The sequence below is a fragment of the Rhinopithecus bieti genome, unplaced genomic scaffold, assembly GCF_001698545.2.
Source record: "Rhinopithecus bieti isolate Rb0 unplaced genomic scaffold, ASM169854v2 scaffold_2339, whole genome shotgun sequence".
NCBI lineage: Eukaryota > Metazoa > Chordata > Mammalia > Primates > Cercopithecidae > Rhinopithecus > Rhinopithecus bieti.
The window spans coordinates 2,101,619-2,124,063 of record NW_016803819.1 but is presented as its reverse complement, the minus strand read 5'-3'; the positions used below and the strand labels follow the sequence as shown (position 1 = coordinate 2,124,063).

Sequence of the window (22,445 nt, the reverse complement as noted above, 5' to 3'; positions counted from 1 at the left end):
CCAGCCATCCACTCTGGGATATATACCCAAAGGATTATAAATTAGGTTCTACAAAGACACATGCAACACGTATGTTTTTGCGGCCTATTGCACAATAGCAAGACTTGGAATCAACCCAATGTCATCTGTGACAGACTGGATTAAGAAAATGTGGTCACATATTACCCATGGAATACTATTGAGCCATAAAAAGGATTGAGTTTGCGTCCTTTGTAGGGACTGGATGCAGCTGGGAAACCATCAATTTCTTGCAAACTATCAACCCAGAAGAGAAAACCAAACCACCTGCATGTTCTCACTCATAGGGGGAACTGACCAATGAGATCACTTGGGACTTGGAAGGGGGAACATCAACACTGGGGCCTATCATGGGAGGGGGGAGGATTGTAGGATTGCATTGGAGATACATGATATAAATGATGACTTGATGGTGCTGACGAGTTTGTGGGTGCAGCACACCCCAACATAGGCAAAGTATACTATGCTAACAAACCTGATGTTATGGCACATGTCCCCTAGAACTTAAAGTATAAAAAAAAAACAAATGGGTAGCTTTAAGAAAAAGGCCATGGGGCTCATATTTTCAGAGAACATTAACCATATGGGCAGAACTTCCCCAGGAAGCCTCTAGGTGGCAGCACAACCACATCACTCCTAGAGTCTAATTACTACCTTTCTGTGGCTCAGTAGGAAAATTCTTGGCTATTTCCATTACATCTTAAGAGTTATCATGATTTGCCTTAAAACTAGTCTCTTATGAAACAAACCTGATGAGGCAAGTTCTATATTCCCTTTTCTTGGTTTTCCACCATCATTCTCGTCCTCTTGACTATTTGGTTCCGTTTTCTCAGTGGTTGCCTGAAAAGAGATTTTTTTCCCCTTGAATAAATTATTCCTTTAAAGGTTCTAAAAATTAGGTTTTAAGCAGTAATTTTTAGGCCAACAAAGTGGTTTGCTCATATAAATTCCCTCTTCTACTTCCCAGGCAGCTTCATGGTGACAGCCTGGGCTGGCTGGAGGGAGACATTCTACGGAGAACAGGACACCCATGTGGTTCACTATCTCCCCAAACCTCCTATGACTGCCTCGGATGTACATCCCACATTTTCTTTTCTTTCACCACCAAAAGTTCAAAATCATGGCTATCCCCCACTTGTTCCTAAACACCTTTCAAGCTGGCTTAGGGTCATAACACCAGTGAAGTCTTTTTGACTTTTGTGGCCTGTCTTGGCATAGTTACCTGTGGCCCTTAGCACTGTGGATTTTAGTCTAAAGATCTCATCCTTCCTGGGCTCCCAGTGAATCTCTATTACTGGAGTTCTAATTCATTCTCTCCTTTTCCCTCTCCTCCCCACTCTCAGCCTACTCTTCTCTCATTGGTTCTTTTTCCTTTTCATCAAAATATGGGTCATTCCGAAAGATTTCAACTGGACCCTGTTTTCCTCTACCTGTGCTGAATTACCCTCAAATATATAAATTATTCCCATGGATTCACCATTACATTCTCTGTGTATAACTCGTATTTTCATCTCCAGCTGTGAGAGTCCATCAGAGCTTTGGTTTCACCTCTAGGGTCAATGGCCTTCTCCTCCAAATTTGACAATTTCTGTTTATAGCAGCAGTCCTTCCCATCACATAAACTTTGAAGTGATCTTTGACTCATACCTCGTGAATAGTCATCCTTTGCCAACTCCTACTAAGTTTTGAACATACTAGTGCTCATACCCATCACTTCCTTTCTGTTTCTATGGCTGGGAATCCAGGTTTGCCTTTCCTCCTTGTTCTCCACTAACAAGTCTCTGTGATTTGGACCTCACTGTCTAATCCACTTGGCACATCACTGTCATGTTCATCTCCATGGCACCTCCAGTTATTACTCTAATGCTTGTGTTCCTCTCTCTCAGTAGTACCTCAATTGTGTCAGTTTTATGCTTGATGGAATTTATAATAGTAAAAATAATTGGAACAACTTAAATACCCAATAATTGGGGAATGATTGAATGAATTACTGCATGTCCATAAAGGCAATATAATCATGAAAAAAAGATGTTGAATAATAGTTAATGATATGTGAAAATACTGTCCAATGATAGGAAATGTAAACTGTATATATAGTTTGATGTTTACATGTATAAGATTATATACATGCCTATACATAAACATATAGAAAAAAGATAGCAAATATCAAAATGTTAATTGTAATTATTTTTAATGTGCTTAAATTTTGGGCGACTTTTCCTTCTCTTTACATGTATTTTATATATTCCAAAATGTTCTATAACGACTATGTATTATTTCTGTAATTGGAAAACAAAATCAATGTAATTTTACATTGTCTTTCACTGGGAGCCAATTGACTCTAGAACAAAGTCCAAAATTATCCTGCTATTACAATATTTGCTTAGTAAAAATAAATAAAATGTTAAATTAAATACTAGCTAGATTATATTTTGACAATTAAAGAGAGCAAGTTAATGACTACTGCATTTTTTGGTAGAAGTTTCTTGTAAAAAGCTAAAGTTAAATTTTAAAGTGTGCATGAAATATTGCATACATTTTAAAAGGTTTTAAGATAAAGGTTAAAGTTGATTTCAGAAAAGGGATTACTAAATAATTCATAAAATATCCCCATGGGTTCTCAAGAACTATGAATTTATTCATCTCTCATAAGTATATATATTTTATCCATAAATCAAATTTTGCCTCTCAAAATGAAATTTAAAGTTAATGCATTGGTGGAAACCATCACTGAATTCTTTAAAAACAAAAAATTTTAAGCAACAAAACTTTCAAGTTTCTAAAAGGTTTTACAACAGCATCTAGTGGCAAAATGTGATTTTTCTTTGGAGGATGGGGTAGTTTTGAAATCCTCATAATTAGATGGGCGTTTTCTAATGATGGACAGTCATGTATCAATTCTGGAAGAACATAATATTAAGTTAAAATGCACTTTTAAAACCCTAGGCAGGAAATATGCATCACCTTGGTATTATTTAATGGATTTTGTAATATTTTCATATATCAATAAGTCTGGTTTGAATCCCTGCAAGAGAATTAAATAAGTGAAAATAGTTAACNCATCTAGTGGCAAAATGTGATTTTCTTTGGAGGATGGGGTAGTTTTGAAATCCTCATAATTAGATGGGCGTTTTCTAATGATGGACAGTCATGTATCAATTCTGGAAGAACATAATATTAAGTTAAAATGCACTTTTAAAACCCTAGGCAGGAAATATGCATCACCTTGGTATTATTTAATGGATTTTGTAATATTTTCATATATCAATAAGTCTGGTTTGAATCCCTGCAAGAGAATTAAATAAGTGAAAATAGTTAACTGGTCTCTTTTGTTATATTTAGGTTATGGTACATGTGTATGTTTATATTGTTTACTATATGAACCACCAACATGGTAGTAGGATTTGAAGATCGACCAGTTTAGCATTGCAAAAGAATAAGTTGGGTTTTATAATTTAAAGTGCTCTCCCACACATGTAGAAATATTAATACATGATGGTATTTTTGTTTTATGATGTCTATATAGAAAATACTGGCAGAAATACTGATTTTTAGCTTTCCCTTCCCCACAAATGGATTACATTACAGAAAACTATCTGAGACCGGGAAACAAATTTGCAGTTAAATATTGATGAATGAGCCTCTTGAGAACACTGGTGTTTCCAAATACTGTAAACAAAACAAATAACTGCACAACAGGGCCAACGTCTCACCAGACCAAAAATGAACAAAGAAATGAACATATTTTATTAAATCTAAAATGCCATCAATTTTAAGTTGTATTACTTTAGGTACTACTAAGAAAGAAAACACATCATCTGTTAAATATGCTGCACTATTGATTATAAGACAGATCCTGATTTAGAGATGTTAAAATGTGAAAAGTGTGCCACTTAGAATCAATGAAATAAGACAATTCATGAAGCCCTATAGACCTGATGTGTGATGCAAAGGGGACGGGGTGCTCAAACATTAACTACTTTACTAAGGCTTATTGTACCAGCGCAGGTAAAACATTCCAGCAATGTTTTACCACTTACACATGCCGGAGAATTTCTACTTTCAAGAATTCTCACATTTCTCAAGGCATTTCTGTATGGCTCAACACTCAAACACTAAACTCCAGATAACCCAATTTATCTTACCTTAAAGGGATGCTTTAAAGGTTACATCCTGACATTTGATATGGTAAATTGATAGTAGCAACAGCAGAAACTGCAATCAATATTTATTCACTTGCCACGTGTCAGTGCTGTTGGGCCTTTCATAAGAATCATCTCACATAATTCTCAGAGCAAGCTTAGGAGGTAGGTGTCAATATGATTTCCTTTATACAAGTGAAGAAACTGAGGCCCAGGAGGTTAAGCAACTTACCGAGGGTCATACTGCTAGAAGGCAGGGGAGGTGGGAACTCTGCCTGTGCTGGTGATCTCAATGCTCCACCATCTGGGCTTAGAGTCATACCCCCTCCAAGTTGTCCTCCAGTATTTAGAGGTTTTGATCCATGAGAGGCAATCTATCACCTGAGAGTCTTGTTTATTGCTGAAGTGATTCAAACTGCTTTTTCCATTCCCTTTCTTTCCTCTACCTCGCACTCATTTATTCTGCAAAAGATTAGAACTCTCCTGGAATCTCTCCTCTTCCTACGGCTCCTGGAGACCCAACTGCCCCCGGCCATCAGCTCATCTCAGGGATTTCTGTTCAGTCCAGGTTCTGAGGGATCAGGAACCAGATGCGTAATCCTTGTTAAGTAAATAAATATTATGCATTATTTATGGAATGTATACTCTGGCTTAGTTTAAATGTATGCTAGTCATCAAAATCTGGCTACTGCTAGCAAAATATTCAGATAAAGTAAGAGAAAAAGCAAGCAATTTGAATAACAGGAACCCATTTAAAATACTTTATACACACTGAGAAAAAGAACATACACTTTCTAAAAATCTTAGCATTAATTTCAGAGTGGCTGAGTAATAGGTAGTTGATGGTTTCTCCAGTTTTCTGTATTCTGCAATGTATATAGGCTATCTGTAATCAAGGGAAATCCCCAAAGCCAGGTTAATTAACTTATGTCTGGATACTCCATCCTGAAGGCTTATTACTTTTGTACTCACATCATTACTTCAAAGGAAATGAGTTCAAAGTTGGCAGTGATACACTCAGAGGTTTGCTTCAAACAAACCCGCCTTGCTGGAAAAATGTGTTTTCTGACCTGTATTTTTCTTTGGCTACAGCTCAACAGAAGAGAGCCCTTCCCTTCTCTAATTGGTAACACTTTCTCAAGAATGAAAACAAGTAAATAAAAACAGATCCCTGGATGTGAATGAATGAGAGCACAGAAAGGTCGCATGGGACTCAGCCAGGAGCTGGCTTCCCCTTAACTGAGAACGCGATCCAAACTGCCCGGGTGCCAGACTCAGCCCTGGGGCCTCAGGTGGGAGGTGGCAGTTTCCTGGCTTGAGAGAGACATGGTCTAGCCCAAAGCCTACCTGGCATCTGGCTGCTCATTTTAACTAGGATCTTGGTGGTGGACTGGCCCAGAGAATGACACTGGAAGATGTACTAGAAATGTGAAGCAGGAGGGCAAGTACCCTCCTGAGACTGAGGACCTGGCTGCTGGGCCTGTCTCTAGCATGGAGTTGCTGGTGAGCTCGGACTGATCATTTAACCTCTATGGGTTGGAACAAATGATGTCCAATGTCCTTTTCTGAGCAACAGTTCTGTGACTCTGAGTGATTTCCTGGCTCTTGTCTTGAATAGCTTATCTGGACACAAGCCTGGAAAATCAGTCTATTTATGCTCTGGCACTGTGGTGCCAGATCCAGGTGCCACATATGCTGTGCATGGATTTCTCTTTTCACTTTTATACCTCCAAATATCTACTGCCACTGGAAGACAGAGAATCTATATGGAGAATCAGGCTCTCCATGTCTTACACCTTTTTTTTTTTGTACTAAACTTTTCAAATTAAAAAAAAATGAGGTTTTGATCCAGGTAACTGGATAAGTAGGCCAGGTTAATTTTTTATTTTCTCTGATGTATGCTTTCTTGAAATCTGTAAATGCATCTGTATCTAAATCTTTTAATGACTTAAAATCATTAAATCTAGCAATCTTACAACTACTTCTAGATGGAGAAAACCAGTTTCTAAAGAAATGTTTATTGACATTTGCCATCTAAAAGGAATTTGCAGTTGGTCTCAGCTGTAAGAAAAACAGCACCTACTCAAATGCCTTCACCCTGCTCTCACTGCAAAATGCAATGTTTCAAGAAAGATCCGATTGTCTGTTTTCCTGGAACAGAAAACATAGTACTGAATTTTCAAGAGGAAGACCTAGAGCTTTTTCAAAATGGGAAAAACAGACCTACCTTGTGACTTAGTTGGAGAAAAGCAGATGAAGTAGTTTAGATACCCAATAGGTGAGTTTGGCCCTTGGTCAATGAGGGAAAATTGCCACGAACCTGGTGGGATGGTGCTGACTAGGAGGGAGAACAAGGGCTGCGTCATTTGAGATAAGCTGATGAGAGAGATCTGATGAACAGGCATGGAAGGGAGTGACACAGGCGTAGATGGGTGGGAGTCTTAGGGGTTAAGGTGGCAGGAGGGGGCCAGAACTGGAAAGGAGGGAACAATAGGAAAGGCAAAAAGAGCTGCAGGAAGTGCCAGGCATGGTGGCTCATGCCTGTAATCCCAGCACTTACGGAGGAAGAGGTGAGAGAATCGCTTGAGCCCCAGAGAATTGCTTGAGACCTGCTTGGGCAATATAGTGAGACCCCATTCTCTACAAAAGGTGGGGAAAAGACAAAAAAAAAAAAAAGAGCTGCAGGAAAAATCACGTAAGTGTCTGCAAGGACAACTGTCTTCTAGAAAAAGCTGCCCACATCTGTATGTTTTTTAGAGAATTACAATTGGAACAACAAGTTGAGTTAGAAGATTACAAGGAATTCATCTCATTTGTATGAAATTCACATCTGTTCAAGATGGTAATTTTGACCATCTTACTTTAATCCAAAAAACTTCATACTGATTGCCTTTATGGGCTTCTGCAAAATATATTAAATATTACAACTTCCTTACTCCCACTTGTTGTATGACAATATTAAAGATAGCTGAGTGGCACCTGTGGTCTCTGAGTCACCCTGACAGTGTGCTAAGTGCTCTACAGACATAAATTCTCACAATGACCATCTGATGTCTATGCTATTATTATACTTATTTTTAAATATAAATTAAGGCTCAGTTTGACTTGTTCAGGTGGAGTCTGACCTTTGATCTAGTGTGTGAAGTATTTTAGGTATTTTTGAAAAGGGTCATTTTGGTGCCACTGAGGAAAGAAGAGCTTCAGATACAAATGTAACTGACAAGGAATCAAGACAACACTGGAATAGTTTTGGGGGAGACATACATAAAAATATCTTTCTGTAGGCCACTAAACACAGGATATATTAGCCCTCAGATTAGAAGACCTTCTAAACTATTTTACAGTCCTTTATTTCTAGGAGTCTGCTTGTGTGCTATAACATGATTTTCTTACAGAAGCCAGTGTTTTTAAATGAAAAAAAAAAAAAGTGAGAGGTTTCCACTGGTCCTTTAACAGAGACGCTGAAATGAACAAAATCCCTGAAATATCTCAGGGATAATTAGGGGCGAGGGGACGGGGTGGCCAGAGGAGGACCTGATCCCTCTGCCTGGAATATACAGCACACTCATCACCTCTTATCCTTCTTGGGGTCCTCTGGTGGGCTCCTCACCACTGTCCATGCCTTTGATCCTGCTCTTCCTGGTGTGCAGAATAGCCCCTCCTCCACTTCAACACAAATCCCATACTTACTGTCAAGTTTCAAAATCCACATCCACACAAAACCTTCCCAGACTAAACCCAGCCTACAAGGATCTTGCCTGTTCTTTGCAATCTTATATTCCTCTGGTTTTCTTACTCCACCATCTAGTACAGATGTTCCATGACTTATGATAAGGTTACATTCCGATAAACTGTTGTAAATTGAAAATATCGTTAAGTCAAAGATGTACTGAATATACCTAACTTACCAAACATCATAGTTTAGCCTAGCCTACCTTAAACATGCTCAGAACTCTTACATTCACGGTTGGGCAAAATCATCTGGAGATCCAGCGTACTACAGAGTATCGGTTGTTTACCCTCGTGATCTCGTGGCTGACTGGGAGCTGGGGCCCAATCACAACCACGCCAGCATCATGAGAGTGTCCTACTGCATATTACTAGCCCAGAAAAGATCAAAATTCAAAATTTGAAGTACAGTTGCTATTTAACGTATATTGCCTTTGCACCATCATAGGGTTGAAAAATTGTAAGTTGAACCATCCTAAGTCAGAGTCCCTCTGGATTTAATTCTACGTTGTTCTGTATACTTTTCTAGTGGCTTTATGAGCATTTTTTTCCTAGCAAGTTTAGAAGTTTATTCTTCTATTTCAAAAAACAGGTAATACAGTAGGTCCTTAATTCATATTTACCAGTTAACAGGTGCCCATCTGCAAGGTAATTGCTATCACAATCTTATTACCATAAAGGTGATTCGACTGAAGATGACTGGGAATTATCTGGCATGAGGAGGTACAGACAAAACATTTTTTGAAATTCCTAACTTAATTTAGGATCTAGTTCTAAAGCAAGAAAGTGACAGTCCCAAGAGTTTCAAATGAGAAAGATGAGGTAGAAGGAAACTGAAGAGATAACATGACATCATCCATAGTGCCCATCCCGGGCCCAGACGCTGATGTTCCGCACGAGACCTTCCCCCAGCAGGTCTCAGCCGCCCTTCTCTGTTGTTCTCCCTCCATTCCTGAATTCATGCTCCTGCCTACTGCCGCTGTTGTGCCCTTTGAACAGTTCTAGCTCACGCTAAAGGAATTGTGACATTTTACTGGTGGGTGAAGCTACTCCTCTGTAGAGAGTGTATCTGTTGGGAATGCAGTTTTTGGAAGAAAGACACTATTTAAAAAGAACACTAATCTTTTGACAGCCCCACAGAATCAGGCAAGTGAATTAGAAACAGAAAATTAAGTCCAAGCTGGTATCAATCTCCGGGAGGCCCTGAAGTGCAGCCTCCTGTTTAAGTTGGTCACCATGTTTTGCCATGACCAATTAATTCCTTTTTTAAATTTTATTTTAACAGGAGTATACTGGCTGTAACACAGTTAAGAAATGCTTTGCTTGGAATCATGCAGAAAGAAGTAAAATGAGGAGTAGGTTTACTGGAGAAGTGATTCTTTTAAAATGACTCTTGGGATAACACACTCTGAACGGAAAACTTGTGGTGTCCTAAGTTGCATGTGAGTATGATGAGTGTTTTAGTAATAAGCCACAGTCCTATGTAGTACAGCTAACAACTTAGCTTATAGTCTGAGAGATATATACAGAGATTTTCCCACACAGAAAGTAATGCAATACCCCCTGCCACAGTTGATTTAAGAGCCTAAACTACTATAGACAGGGTCCATAAATACTACTACCTATTCAGAAACATTAGGGTTCACTGAACTAGAAATTACTCTGAACTAGGCAATTTTTCCAAGGAAGAAATACACAAAAGGAAAAGACTCCCAGGCTTTTCTGAGTTTAGACCTGCATCCTTAGACGACCAGGATCCAGCTCGTTTCAGGAAGAAAGTCCTGAAGGCCACCCTTCTCCATGTGATCATGCATCAACTTTTGAAATAGCATGGTTTCTTTCAGATCATGTAATTTTGTTTCTCTTAAAACAAGATACTTTGGGGGATATGTAATCAAAGTGAAATCTTTTTTATGAAGGGAATTTAGAAAATGCTCATCATGAAAAATGGCAAAAGAGAAATAAGAACAGAATTATTAACTGTCCCTGAAAAGCAACGCCACCCCTATGTCTAATTTGGGGGGCTTCTAGTCTAATTTTAACAGCATAAGTTAATGTTTACTCTATCAGTTAAGTTCTCATACTGCTAGCAGAACTCAATATTCTGTCTCCTGATCATCTGCAAGAAATCTCTAGCAGAGGTAAGATGTATGCAAATGAAAAGTAAAATGGAAGTCCAGGAAGTCCAAGTTCAGGAGAGAATGCATTGGCCTGGATCACAAAACGTTGCTCCTAGAGACTAGGAAACATGTTACCATGGTGAGAAAATGATTTTGGTCTATTCCCATTTGAATCTCTTTCATAGAGCACTTGGGTACTGCGGGGGAAAATTATATCTTCTCAACTCCTCTGAAAAACATAATTTTAGTGTTCAAAAGACTAATCATAGAGGAAAAAAATAATGATACCCAGCCTTCTGGGTGGGTTTTAGCTAGCTGGGTCACACAACGCTCAGCTCCCTTGGTGCTAGAAGACGTTTCCTTTCACACCAAACCTTTCTAGGTCCTGGGGGAAAATATCTTGACAGTTTTTTCCTTCTTTTAACTATAATACAAACCCAAATGCTATAAATTAGAACAGCAGAAACTCAGCCTCTGGTGAGGACAAATGAGGTTGAACAGAGTCCAGCCCGCACCTCAAAAGCAGGGCTGCATCTGTGTAGTGACAGTTTTGGTTAGATTAGTAAAACCAGCGTGAGTCTTTCTGGTGAGAGATGGAAGAAAGTGTAATTTTCCCAATGATGTCTTCTACTCCAAAGTAACAAATATCATATTGAGTTCACTTTTCTGCCATACCTGTATTAGCATACTTTTTTTAGCTTTGCCATTCAATAGTATTCTCATGCTCTACATTACTTTCAGCTTTTAAATGAATTTTTGTTTCTTTAGTAAGAAAAAGGCCCTTTTATATATATCGCTGGGGATGGAAAGCCAGATTCTGATAGCACCAGTTATTTTCAAATGGCACTAACAAGTCTAATGAGGTCCTAAATAAACAGGGGAAAAAAAGGTATTTTAAAGATTTACTCTTTAAAGATTTATTCTTTTATAACACTGGACACCAATAGTGAGACAAGAAAAGGTAATTTCTGGCTCATAAATTGTAATACCTTCCATTATACCCCAATGATACAGGTGGAATTGTGTCTCCCAAAATTCATATTATTGAAGTCCTAACCCTTTAACTACTCAGAATGTGACCTTTGGAAATAGGGCTGCTGTAGATGTGATTAGTTAAGATGAGGTCACACTGGAGGAGGGTGGACCTACTCAGTATGACTGGTGTTCTTTTAAAAAGGGGAAATCAGGCCGGGTGCGGTAGCTCATGCCTGTAATCCCAGCACTTTTGCGAGGCTGAGGTGGGTGTATCACTTGAGGTCAGGAGTTCAAGACCAACACGGTGAAAACTGTCTCTATGAAAAATACAAAATTAGCTGAGTGCAGTTGTGCATGCCTGTAGTCCCAGCTACTCGGGAGGCTGAGGCAGGAGAATTGCTTGAACCCCAGAGGCAGAGGTTGCAGTGAGCTAAGATTGAGCCATTACACTCCAGCCTGGGCAAAAAGAGCAAAACTCCATCTCAAAAAATAAAATAAAACAAAATAAAAAGGGGAAATCAGAATACAGACGCATCCACAGGGAGCACCCCACTGAAGATGAAGGCGGGGGGGATGACACAGAGGCTAGGAGAGAGACCTGGGACAGATGCTCCCTCATGACCAGTGGAGGGAGCCAACTCTGCCAACACCTTGGTTTTGGACTTCCAGCCACCAGGACTGTGAGACAATTTCTGTCATTTAAGCGACTGAGTTTGTGATACTTACAGCAGCCCTAGCAAACTAATACACCAACATAGAAAGAAATGGTCATTATCATGGCCTACTTATTTTTAAAAACAGATTCTTACACCATGGAATTATCCCAAAGGGAGGTGGAGAAATGTTTGGTTCTTACTGTGAGCTCTTGGGGAACAGAGTTTGGCTTCTTTATGTTGATTTCGATGCTACTGTTGTCTTGTTTCAGCTCCAGGGGAGACCCGTGCACTCTGGCCACACCTTCAAACATCTGGGATTTGGTTAAGGAGTGGGCAGGTGCCACCGTGGGACACTCTCTTTCCTTCTCCTCCTCTCTACGAACCGTCTCTCCATTCACGCTGACTTTCCCATCTACCTATAAAACCAGAATGAACAAAACCATGCTATATACACCCCAATTAAAGACTGTAACAAAACGACACGTTCAGAATTACCTCAAAAGATGACCATTTAAAAATCACAGTCCAATCAAGAAAGAGGTCTCTTAAATGTTCTGATGGGATCTACAAGTTAGGGCTTCTATAAACGCTATCTTTAAGGGCCTCCTTAAAAGGTAGTTGGCCTGCTTGGGCCACTTCACTTTAGATTCCATTTCATGTTCACCTCATTTATGGCCTGCTTTTATTTTAGAGTACAGAAAACCAAAGAATCTTAAGTACAAACACATGCCACATATTGGGGTTCCAATACTGTTTCAGTTCAGTTCTGATTGCTATTCCACAATTTTGACTGTTTTTCCGGCTAGCATATAAATGAGGTGGAACTTACCACAGATGAGGAATATTTTTACAGCTTATCCCACGGTGGTAGCAGGGGCAACAGATACTTTTTTTAAGGCTAAGGCAGAGGGTAAGGGACCTGAGACTATGCTCTGTTACAATGAATCTCTATTTCTAGTTACTTTTATAACCTCCATTTTCAAAGAGAAAAAGACCATGCACATTAAAATATTTTTGTTTTGCACTCACATCTAGGGGAGGCAGTTAGAGCAAGAAAGGGAAACCAGAGAGGGTGGTTAGCCTGGCTTACTGAAAGGCATCTGGAAATCTCGGTCTTGAAATTTGAGGCAGAAAGTAGAGTGGTTTTGAGAGGGAGTTCTGCAGTTAGGTGACTTGATTGAAACCTGGCTCTACCATTTAACAAGCATGGAATCTTCAACAGGTTTCCTATTCTCTGTGCTCAGACGCAAAATTTAAAGTAACAGTATCTTCCTCATAGTGCTGTTATGGAGATTTTATGGATTACCATAGGTACAGAATTTAGAATAGTACCTGACACATTTTAAGTCTTAACTATTAGCCATTATTATCATTAGGCCTCTTATTTATTTATTTATTTATTTATGAGACGGAGTCTCACTCTGTCGCCCAGGCTGGAGTGGAGTGGTGCAATCTCAGCTCACTGCAGCCTCGGCCTTCCTGGTTCAAGCAATTCTCATGCCTCAACCTCCCAAGTAGATGGGATTACAGGCGTGTGCCAACATGCCTGGTTAATTTTTGTATTTTTAGTAGAGACAAGGTTTCATCATGTTGGCCAGACTGGTCTCGAACTCCTGGTCTCAAGTGATCTGCCTGTCTCGGCCTCCCAAAGTGCTGGCATTACTTTGTGAGCCACCTTGCCCAGCCTCATTAGGCCTTTTAAAATCTTTTAAAAGAAATAATGGAAGGCTGGATATTAGTTATAGTTTATTAACTTAAGCCACTGGTCTTCTTACTCTATTATTTGTTACCCATAAAAAGAAATTTAAATCACAACTCAGCACACACACATAAATTGAAACAGAAGTTTCCCCAAGCAATTTTGCCTTCATTGTGTGACACACTATGTTTTTTTATTGTGTTCTATTTCAGTTCATTTTTTTTATGTTGGCCTCAAACCACTAAATTGATTTTATAACCTAGCAACAGGTGGTAACTCTCAGTTTGAAAAAACAATGCCTTAAACTATTTCTCTGATCTTCCTTTATCCTTAATTCTGTTGTACTGGAAAAACAACGGAGCCTGTATTCCCTGCCCTGCCCTCCAAGAAGACACACACACACAGACACACACACACACACACGCCTACCCCTTAGCTTCTGTCCTGGCATTATTAGCTTGTAACAACAGTCTGATTTGAATGTTACCTTTGACCAAAGTTGCTGTCCATGCACTCAGTAATGGAACTGTAGGCCATCAATAGAAATACTAGCCAGTGAGGCCTATGATGAGGCAGGGGACCCCCACCAGTGAGTGGTGCGGAGTAATCTCCAGCTCTAAGAGGGCCTCTGCTCAAATTCTCTAATAACCCCCTCCATGGAAGTGCTTTCTGAGGCCGCCATACCACCTTGCTCCACTTTGCCACAGTGGTGAAGAACAGAGTTTTCTCAGGGCTGAAGTTCTGCCATAAAATCATCTATGCTAATTCTTCTGTTTAAACAATCACTTTGCACTATTTACAGAAAGGAGGGAAAGTGGACACCTAGACTGTATGATCAGATGTCTTGGAAATCCAGTTAAATAAATGTATTCCCTATCCTATTCTGGGCCACCTCAACATAGAATCTTCCTTCAGGAAATACCATAGCCATTCATTATCATAGGCCCTAGGTGAAGGAAAGCTTCTGAAACACTTAGGTGGACCATTGAGCACCCATGGGCACGTGTGTATCTGTGTGTGTGTGAGTCCATATGACTAGTAGCTCATCTTCTCAGGAAAAATTCACTTACTTATTTAAGGAGCACTTGCTGAGTGCTTACTCTGTCCTGGGCAACTGTGCCAGGCTCTCAGGATGAAGCCATGAATGACAGAGAGATGGCCCTTGCCCTTATAAGGGGACAAACAGCTCAAAGTGATCCGGATGAGACAGTTTGGACATTTTTCTTTTGTTTTATCAAAGCCTAAGAGATATTTTTGAGATACATTCAGAGTTATTTTAGCAAAAGTCAGAAAGTGTAGTTTTGTTCCCTTTGAAATACAGCAAGGAAGCTACATGGCATCGCATTGCTCAATCAGTTACAAAAACTTTTCTACGTAATGGTCACATCTCCGAGTGACGCATTCTACCTCTGTTTGTTACAAACTCATTGAGCACAAGGACAAGGGGAACTGATTTTTCTTTATGAGTCAAAAGAACTTAAGACAAAGGATGAGTGCTACCTCCTGACATAAGAGAAAGTACTTGAATTTGAGGAAGTGAAAAGATGCTTGGTTTCCACAAGTTCTTCAGTCGGGAACACTATTTTACACACTCATTAGCAAAACAACCCAGTTTCTTTCCACTTGTTTAAAAAACCTGTCTCATCTGAGGACGAAGTATGTCCCATGTTCCCATGTGTTCCTTGTATTTGTATCAATTGCAGCATCTTTTTGGATGTTGCAATGTCAAATGGATGCTGAATGCTAATTTCTTCCTGAAAGAGAGGTAGCTGCATATACTTCTATTTGAACCAAAAGCAAATAAAATGTTGTTTTGAGGAGTCTGCCATAACTCCTGATACCTAGAAATACTAGGGTATTACTAAATTAGGGTTTTTACTACTAGTACAGAGAAATCATGCCATTATATCAAACTAGAAAATAGACCTTGCTCCTGGAGACGACTCCACTATCAATCTTATAGGAGTCCATCTGTATTAACAACAGCAATTGAGGGAAACAGCTGTCCCTTAAGCATTTACAAACCAAATCTCCAGAGACCTATGACTTTCACAGCTGTAAATGTCAACACATTTTGCTTCTGTATGGTAAAAAGAATGACATTTTCTTGAGTCACGATGTTTCTCTCCATTGACTCCCTGGAGTTCAGCTTTGGTTCTATTCTTAAGGAACTTGTCCTACCTTAAAGGTCTTCAGAATTTCTTGAGAATTTTTGGGTTGGGAGTAAGGCTTGGGTGTCAGCATAGGCACTGCTTTGGGAGTGACAGTTTTGCTTGGAGACCCACTGCCTGCTGACATGCTGGTATCCAGAACACTGGCACGAGTAATGGTGGTTTCAACAGTGGCAGTAAATTTGGGTGGAGGCAGTGACTGTTGCCGCAGGTATTTCATGGGGTTGGGGTCATTCAGGAAGGAGGATAAATTTGGCTCTGTTGAATGGCTTCTTTCCAGAATTTTTGGCATCTCCAAGCGTTCAAGAACAGCCTCACTGATGGTGAACCTCTCAATGTACTGTTGAAGGATCCCTTCTGCCTCCTCCTGGGACCGAGCGTTCTTATATGCTTCATGCAACTCTCTCTCTCTCCGCTCTCTAAAGGACACAGAAGGGAGACGCAATAACAAAGTCAACTAATGAAAATTGCAAAGAAGACCTTGGTAGAAACCAGGGTAGCATTGAAGAGATAGTACAGGGAATATAAAAATGTTACTATTAGAACCTTTATGACAGCCAACAATTTTAGAAAAAAAAAAACCTAGATAATGTTGTACATTAAAAATGACAACAGAAAGAACTCACTTTTCTTGAACAATTTCTCTGTAGGTTTTGATGCTCTTCCTTCGTTCACTTTTTCCATCTTCTCCAGCCAGTAACTTCTCCATTTTTTTCCTTTCTTCCTCTTTCTTGATTAAGTCCTGAGAAACACTTCTTCTACGACTCTTCCAACGAGCCAGGTCCTGGAAGGGAAAGAGAAATATAATATTCTTCTTCAGACGTGTGCATAATTCCATTTGTATTCTTCAGAGTTTAGTCATCTCCATTTCTACTCTTTAGAGAACTGACTATGGGCCCAGGCACTATAACATTGTGTGCATTCTCACACAATCCAATGTAAGTCTGGAACTGGAATGCCTCAAAGGCAGAAACATCCATATATTATCTACAGTATCCATAGCAGGGCAGCACATTTATTTAAATATGGCAGTGTGAAATACGCAATCACATTTCATGTCAGTTGCCAAATTTCAGAGAATTGCCTCATAAGGTAACTAAGAAACTTCATTCCTTCCTATTTATAACTTCTGCATTGTGAATAGATTTGCTGACAAAAGAATAGTAAGGATTCATTTTCCACCCAGAAGGTAGTAAATGCAGGAAAAAATAGTTTTGGAGTCTTTAGATCTGGTGATTCTATATGTATTAATTCATCTGATCCTTACAACAACCTTACCACAATCCTACAGGTAGTTATAGCATAATGATGAGGAGTGAGGATTCTGGAGTCAGATGAATGGGGTTGCAGCGGTGGGAAATAATCCCAGCTCTATCTTTTCCATGCTGTGGAATCTCAGGCTTGTTTCTTAGTCCCCCTGTGCCTCCATTTCCTCCTCTCTAAAATGAGGATGATAATAGTACCTATTCTTACAAGCTTGTAGGGTTAAATGTGAAAATAGATGTAAGGTGCCAGGCACACAGTAAGTGCTCAAAATATTTTAGACATAATTGTTACTATATTTTATCAACTTTGGAGAAGTTAACTTTTTAAACTAAAGGTGTAGTCAAGTTTGCAATAGCTACCTCCAGAGTGCTTTGTGAGAATTAAACGAAATAATCCACTCTCCCTCCTCTCTCCCCATTTTGGCTCTCAGCACACAATCTTAAAGCCCTCATCAGCCTCTTTAGCCTTCCTTCCCTGGTTCTAATCCTGGCTCCCCCACTCGCTAGCTGTGTGACGTTCAGCAAGTGACAGCTGTGCTGGGATTCGTCTGTGGAATCGAGGACAATAAAAGTTGCTAGTTCATTGAGTTACTAAGAGGATTAAATGAATGCATGCAAGCACTTAGAACAATGCCTGGTACTGGTACACGTTTGATGTTGGTCATTGTTATCGTTGCTATCATCATAATCATGATCAGTTTCAAATATATAACCTCAGGAGATAGTGCAGCCTCAATTCTGCATCCCGTTCCAGTTTCCTGCCTCCCCTCCCCACCTTTGTGGCCAAGCTTCTGGCCAGGGTGTTTGCTGATTACATGTCTGGGCTATCACTCCACGCCTTCACGCTGCTACTCACCTTCGGTTGAGTCCCACGTTTACCGTGTTACCTTTTGAAACCCTCTAGGGGCTCCCTTCCCTCCATGGCTTTCAGGTCCATGTCTACCCACCCGGCTGGATTTTCTGCTACCAGAAGCCTCCCCGCTGCCCGCGCGCCTTGGCCGGAACTCACATCTTGCCATTTGTCGTCCTCTTCCCTCAGCTGGTTATTTATCAGCTGCAGCTGCTCCTGGCGGGCCCTGCTGTGCGGCTGCACCGTGGCCTCCTCCTCACACCGCATGTCAAACATGCTCGTGCTCCTGAGTGCGGAGAGAGCGAACACAAGAGGGACCGCGATCAGCGCCCGTCGCGTCTCCGCGCGCCTGGGCGTCCTGCCGCGTGGGGGCGCTACCGGGCTTGGAAAACTGCCCCCTTCCCTGGCTGCGAACAGCGCGTGATGGGCGGTGTGTTCTGGCCCTGGGCGGGCGGTGGGCGTGCTGGCACCCCACCACCTCCTTTTGCCGCAAACGCCAAAAATGTGACCATCTTTGTCTTCAGTGATGCCACTGAATCGGGTCTATATATAATTTTATATGTAGGTGCCAAAATAGGTTTAAAGAAGAACTAGAAAAATGGTATTTGAAGCCCCGGGCTCCTCTCATTTGGAAATGCATTTTAAAAATAAAATTAAGATAATTAAAAGGTATAACCTGGGGAGAACTTGTGGGGAAAGAGGGCGGTGTTCCATGAAGTAAAACTTTATTACGGTAAATGCTTCTTTGTGTAGAAAGCTGGCTTAAAGGCTTCCTACGTGAATGGAGGCAACTTCTCCATTTCCAAAAAAATATCATTTGGCCTTAGGTTTAAGACACCCACTTTTTCTTATTTTATTGTATTGAATTTTAGGTGCATCTGACAGCTATGGATTGCTGATGTATATGTTCGTTGTAATCATGTCTTTTTATTTCTTGTAAAACTGCTGTAATTGATAGTGCAGTTGATGGCATCTTGGAATCAAGAAAATAAGGCATTTTATAACAAGAGTAAGGAGTAAAATACATAAATTAGGTATATATTTTGTATTCTAATATGCACAGTCATTTAATTTTTGTCAGGATACCTCTGAATATACTCTTTTAAAAGAAAAATGAAAGGGAAAACAATCTTTAAAAAACTCTTAGACTGCACATATAATTTATATATTCTATAGGAGCTTATTAAACATTGCGCAAGACCTAGGGCCTTTTTTTGTGATGCTTACATAAACCTTTGTTACAGCAAAAGCTGAAGCAGCAAGATGAAAACAGAAATAGAAAGCAAAGCAAAATCCTCCTCCTTTTATTTTCTTTCAAAGAAATGACTCACTTTGGGACAAGTGGGTTATGGAGCCCAAAATTCAAGACATAGAGGGCTCTTAAAGCTCACTGTTAAGTGCCAGCAACAAAAAATGGTGATAGTCCATTTCTGAAACCAGCCTAACACAAAGAAAAAAAAACTACCATGCCCTTAGACACCAAAGAATTCCAGACATCATCAGTGATGTCCAAAATTGTTACTCCCATGGCCAGACAATGAACAGCAGCAGCATCGCTAAATGCAAAGGGCTCCCTAGCAGACAGCTGTCTGGAAGATGACCCCCAAAGCAATGGCTGCCCACCTTCTCAATCCACTCAAAAGTAATCTGTACAAATGTGTGAGTGCCTCTCTCTGCTCTCCAGATTTTGGACAATTCAAGTCTGACCTAAGAGAACTAAACTGAAAACTGTACTTGCAACCTGTCTTCCCCAAGAGTATTCTCATAATCTGGCTGCATAGAAGGACTCTTAGCTGAGGTTCCTATTAGCATGGATATGACAAGCCACTGCATAATGCTGCCTCCATGTATTCAGTGGAGAATGTTGATTTCAGCAGCTGTGCCTTCTAGAAAAAATAAACTGAGCCAGGCGTGGTGGCTCACGCCTGTAATCCCAGCACTTTGGGAGGCCAAGGTGGGCAGATCACTTGAGGTCAGGAGTTCAAGACCAACCTGGTCAACATGGTGAAATCCCTTCTCTACTAAAAATACAACAATAATAATAATCATCATCATAATTAGCCAGGCGTGCTGGCACATGCCTATAGTCCCACCTACTAGGGAGGCTAAGGCAGGAGGACGGCTTGAACCTGGGAGGCAGAAGTTGCAGTGAGCTGAGATTGCACCACTGCATTCCAGCCTGGGTGACAGAGTGAGACTCCATCTCAATAAATAAATAAATAAATAAATAAATAAATAAATAAATAAGAAAAGAAAAAAAGAAAAGAAACTGTAGTCCTTGATAGAGGAGAAGCGCTGTGATTTTTCATCTATTTTAGACTATTGATTAATGTTACCTAAGAAAGATTAAGAAATTTGCAGGATTAGGTAGAAAAGTCTAACCCATGCTTTTAAACTTCATGGATCAAAATTCACTGAAGCAGGCCTTCCAGAAAGACACAAAAATTCATCCCATTCTTCCTCTCACAGTTAAAAAAAAAATCTTACTTTTAAAATATTCAATCTAGTCAGTTCATCTTTTAAGGTGATTTAAAATCTTTGCTAAGATCTTAGAAGACTTAAACCTCTCTGAACTGGGACCCTCCTATCATCCCCCTAAGTAGTTTGTAGATTATGGCAGAGGAAAGAGGTTCCTTCATTCAGCTCTGCCATCTGTAATATCTGCAGGTCAGAATTTCGGTTTAGGCCACAATGGGTGGCCACAGATCCCGGTTTTCTTCTGGGACCCCAAGAAGAAAATGGCAGCCTTCTCCAGGATCTGGGATTTGATTATCTCACCCAGTGGGCCTGGAGAAAATGAGAGCAGGCCTTAAGAATTACCTTTGTCTGTCCTGCATTCCCATCTCCACTCCCACTGTGAAGCTCTAACTAGCTCAGCCCAAATGTGGCCAGAAGCCAGTTAGTTAAATAAAAGGAGAAACTCTTGTTTGCCCTTTCATGTACCAGGAAGTACAGGTTGAACATCTCTAATCCAAAAATCTGAAATCTGAAATGCTCCAAACTCCAACACTTTTTGAGTGCTGACATGACCCCACAAGTGGAAAATTCTACCCCTGACCTTGTGTGATGGGATGCAGTCAAAACTTTGTTTCACGCACAAAATTACTTAAACTATTGTATAAAATCACCTCCAGGCTATCTGTATAAGGTATATATGGAACATAAATGAATTTCATATTTAGACTTGGGTTCCATCCTCAAGATATTTCACTATGTATACGCAAATATTCCAAAATCTAAAAAAGTTCAAAATCTGAAACACTTCTCACTCCAAGCATTTTCTATAAGGCAGGCTCAACCTGTATTATTTTTTTCTCAAGTTTTTTTTGTTTTAAAGAAATATCAGCAAACTGGCCAAAAAACAAGGAACAAACCTGAGTGATATATTTATGCCATTTTCAGAAAAAATTAAGAAGTTGAGAATTGATAATACTAAAAAGAAAATGGGTTGTCATTCAGAACATGTTCCCTATTTCAGGTTAGACTTGGCCTCCCAAATGAAGAGGTGTGTGTCTGGGGATGGGGGTTGACGGGTATGGGATCCTGGAGATGGCCAGCTTCCAGAATATTAATGTGACTTGGACTAATACTGTGCTCCGCAGTACCTTATGTCTATGCCCTTGGGCTGTTGGCATGAGGGCTCCTGGCTGCAGAGTCCAGGAGTCTCCCTTGGTGGTGGGTTGGCATTTTTGAGGGCCAGGATGGAATTACCCCAAGTGCCTGGAAATTGTTTCTGGGCCAAGTCTACAGTAAAGGAATTCAGAATAAAATGGCCTATGGCTCTCACAAAGTACCGACTCCTTTGGTGGGCCGGGTATTGGGAGGGAAAGAGTGTGCAAGTGAGGAAAAGGGCAAGAAGGTGAAATTAAATCTATGGAAACATTCTTGGTTGGCCAGGAGGTGGAAATTTCTCCGTTTGCCTGTGCGGTAGGTCTGCCCCTGACCTATATTTTCCTTAAAGGGCTCATCATTTTTTCTGATTGGGCTCTATTTTAAGAATGTGTCAATTATTAATAAACACAGCCTGTGCCAAAAAAAATGCCTTTAAAGATTTTGGAAAAAGGAGATATTAAGGGAATAAACTAAAATAGTATAAGTTTCTATTTTAAGAATAAATTCCTGATATCAACTTTTCATTTTGTTCCCCACATGGTTTCATGTAAATTGTATCTGCTCTAAGCAGGAAACCCAGCACTTTGGATATCCCTAGATAAGAGCTCTGGAAAAGAAGCTCCTTTTACTCTTCTTGGTCCCTGGGGCTGCATTCTGTAAACTTAGAGAAGGCAAGAAGGGAGTCCCTGTCCCCACCCCTTTTAAGAAATCATTAACTTTTCCTGTGGGTGAAGGTTTGTGTTCAGGTGCAGGCAAAATTCAGAAACTCTTTAATTTCCCTTCCTTTCTTTCACCTTTTAGGGTTTCCCAGGGGTCTATTTAAGCAAATTATATAGTAGTCTTGTATTGATGAAGAAGAAATCCATTCTATCAAAATGTTTTTGCTCACCAAACCAAAGTAGTGTTTTGCCTATCGATCTTATAAAATCCTCCTTTCAGTGAATGTTAAATATTGCCATTGCAGGTTTGAAAAGTAATAACCAGGGCTCAATTTTACAGACTACTTAACTCTGTGCAGTCAGTCAAGCTCAGGCTGAATTTGGTTTTGAGGCATAAGTGTTCTTTATGTCAGATCACATATGGGAAACTTGGCCCTGGAGTTTGACCACTTAGGGCTTGGAGTCCAAACTAAGTAGACATCTTGAACACAAACATGGAAATAGCACAATCTGAAGACACTTAATGGTTTTTTTTTTTTTTTTTTTTTT

The 22,445-nt window shown here is 40.1% G+C and overlaps 1 protein-coding gene across 13 annotated transcripts in view; it reads right to left on the bottom strand.

The window, feature by feature from the left end:
* The window catches only part of LIMCH1 (LIM and calponin homology domains 1), a 219,993-nt gene that overhangs the window by 38,854 nt on the left and 158,694 nt on the right, over positions 1–22,445 (bottom strand). For all 13 annotated transcript variants that reach the window (XM_017854638.1, XM_017854646.1, XM_017854651.1 and 10 more), the window contains 5 exons: positions 17,785–17,911; positions 16,137–16,294; positions 15,521–15,929; positions 11,841–12,056; positions 768–858 (listed from right to left, as the gene is read on the bottom strand). In XM_017854638.1, coding sequence (XP_017710127.1) covers positions 768–858; positions 11,841–12,056; positions 15,521–15,929; positions 16,137–16,294; positions 17,785–17,911 — 1,001 coding nt within the window. The remainder of the gene's footprint in view (positions 1–767; positions 859–11,840; positions 12,057–15,520; positions 15,930–16,136; positions 16,295–17,784; positions 17,912–22,445) is intronic.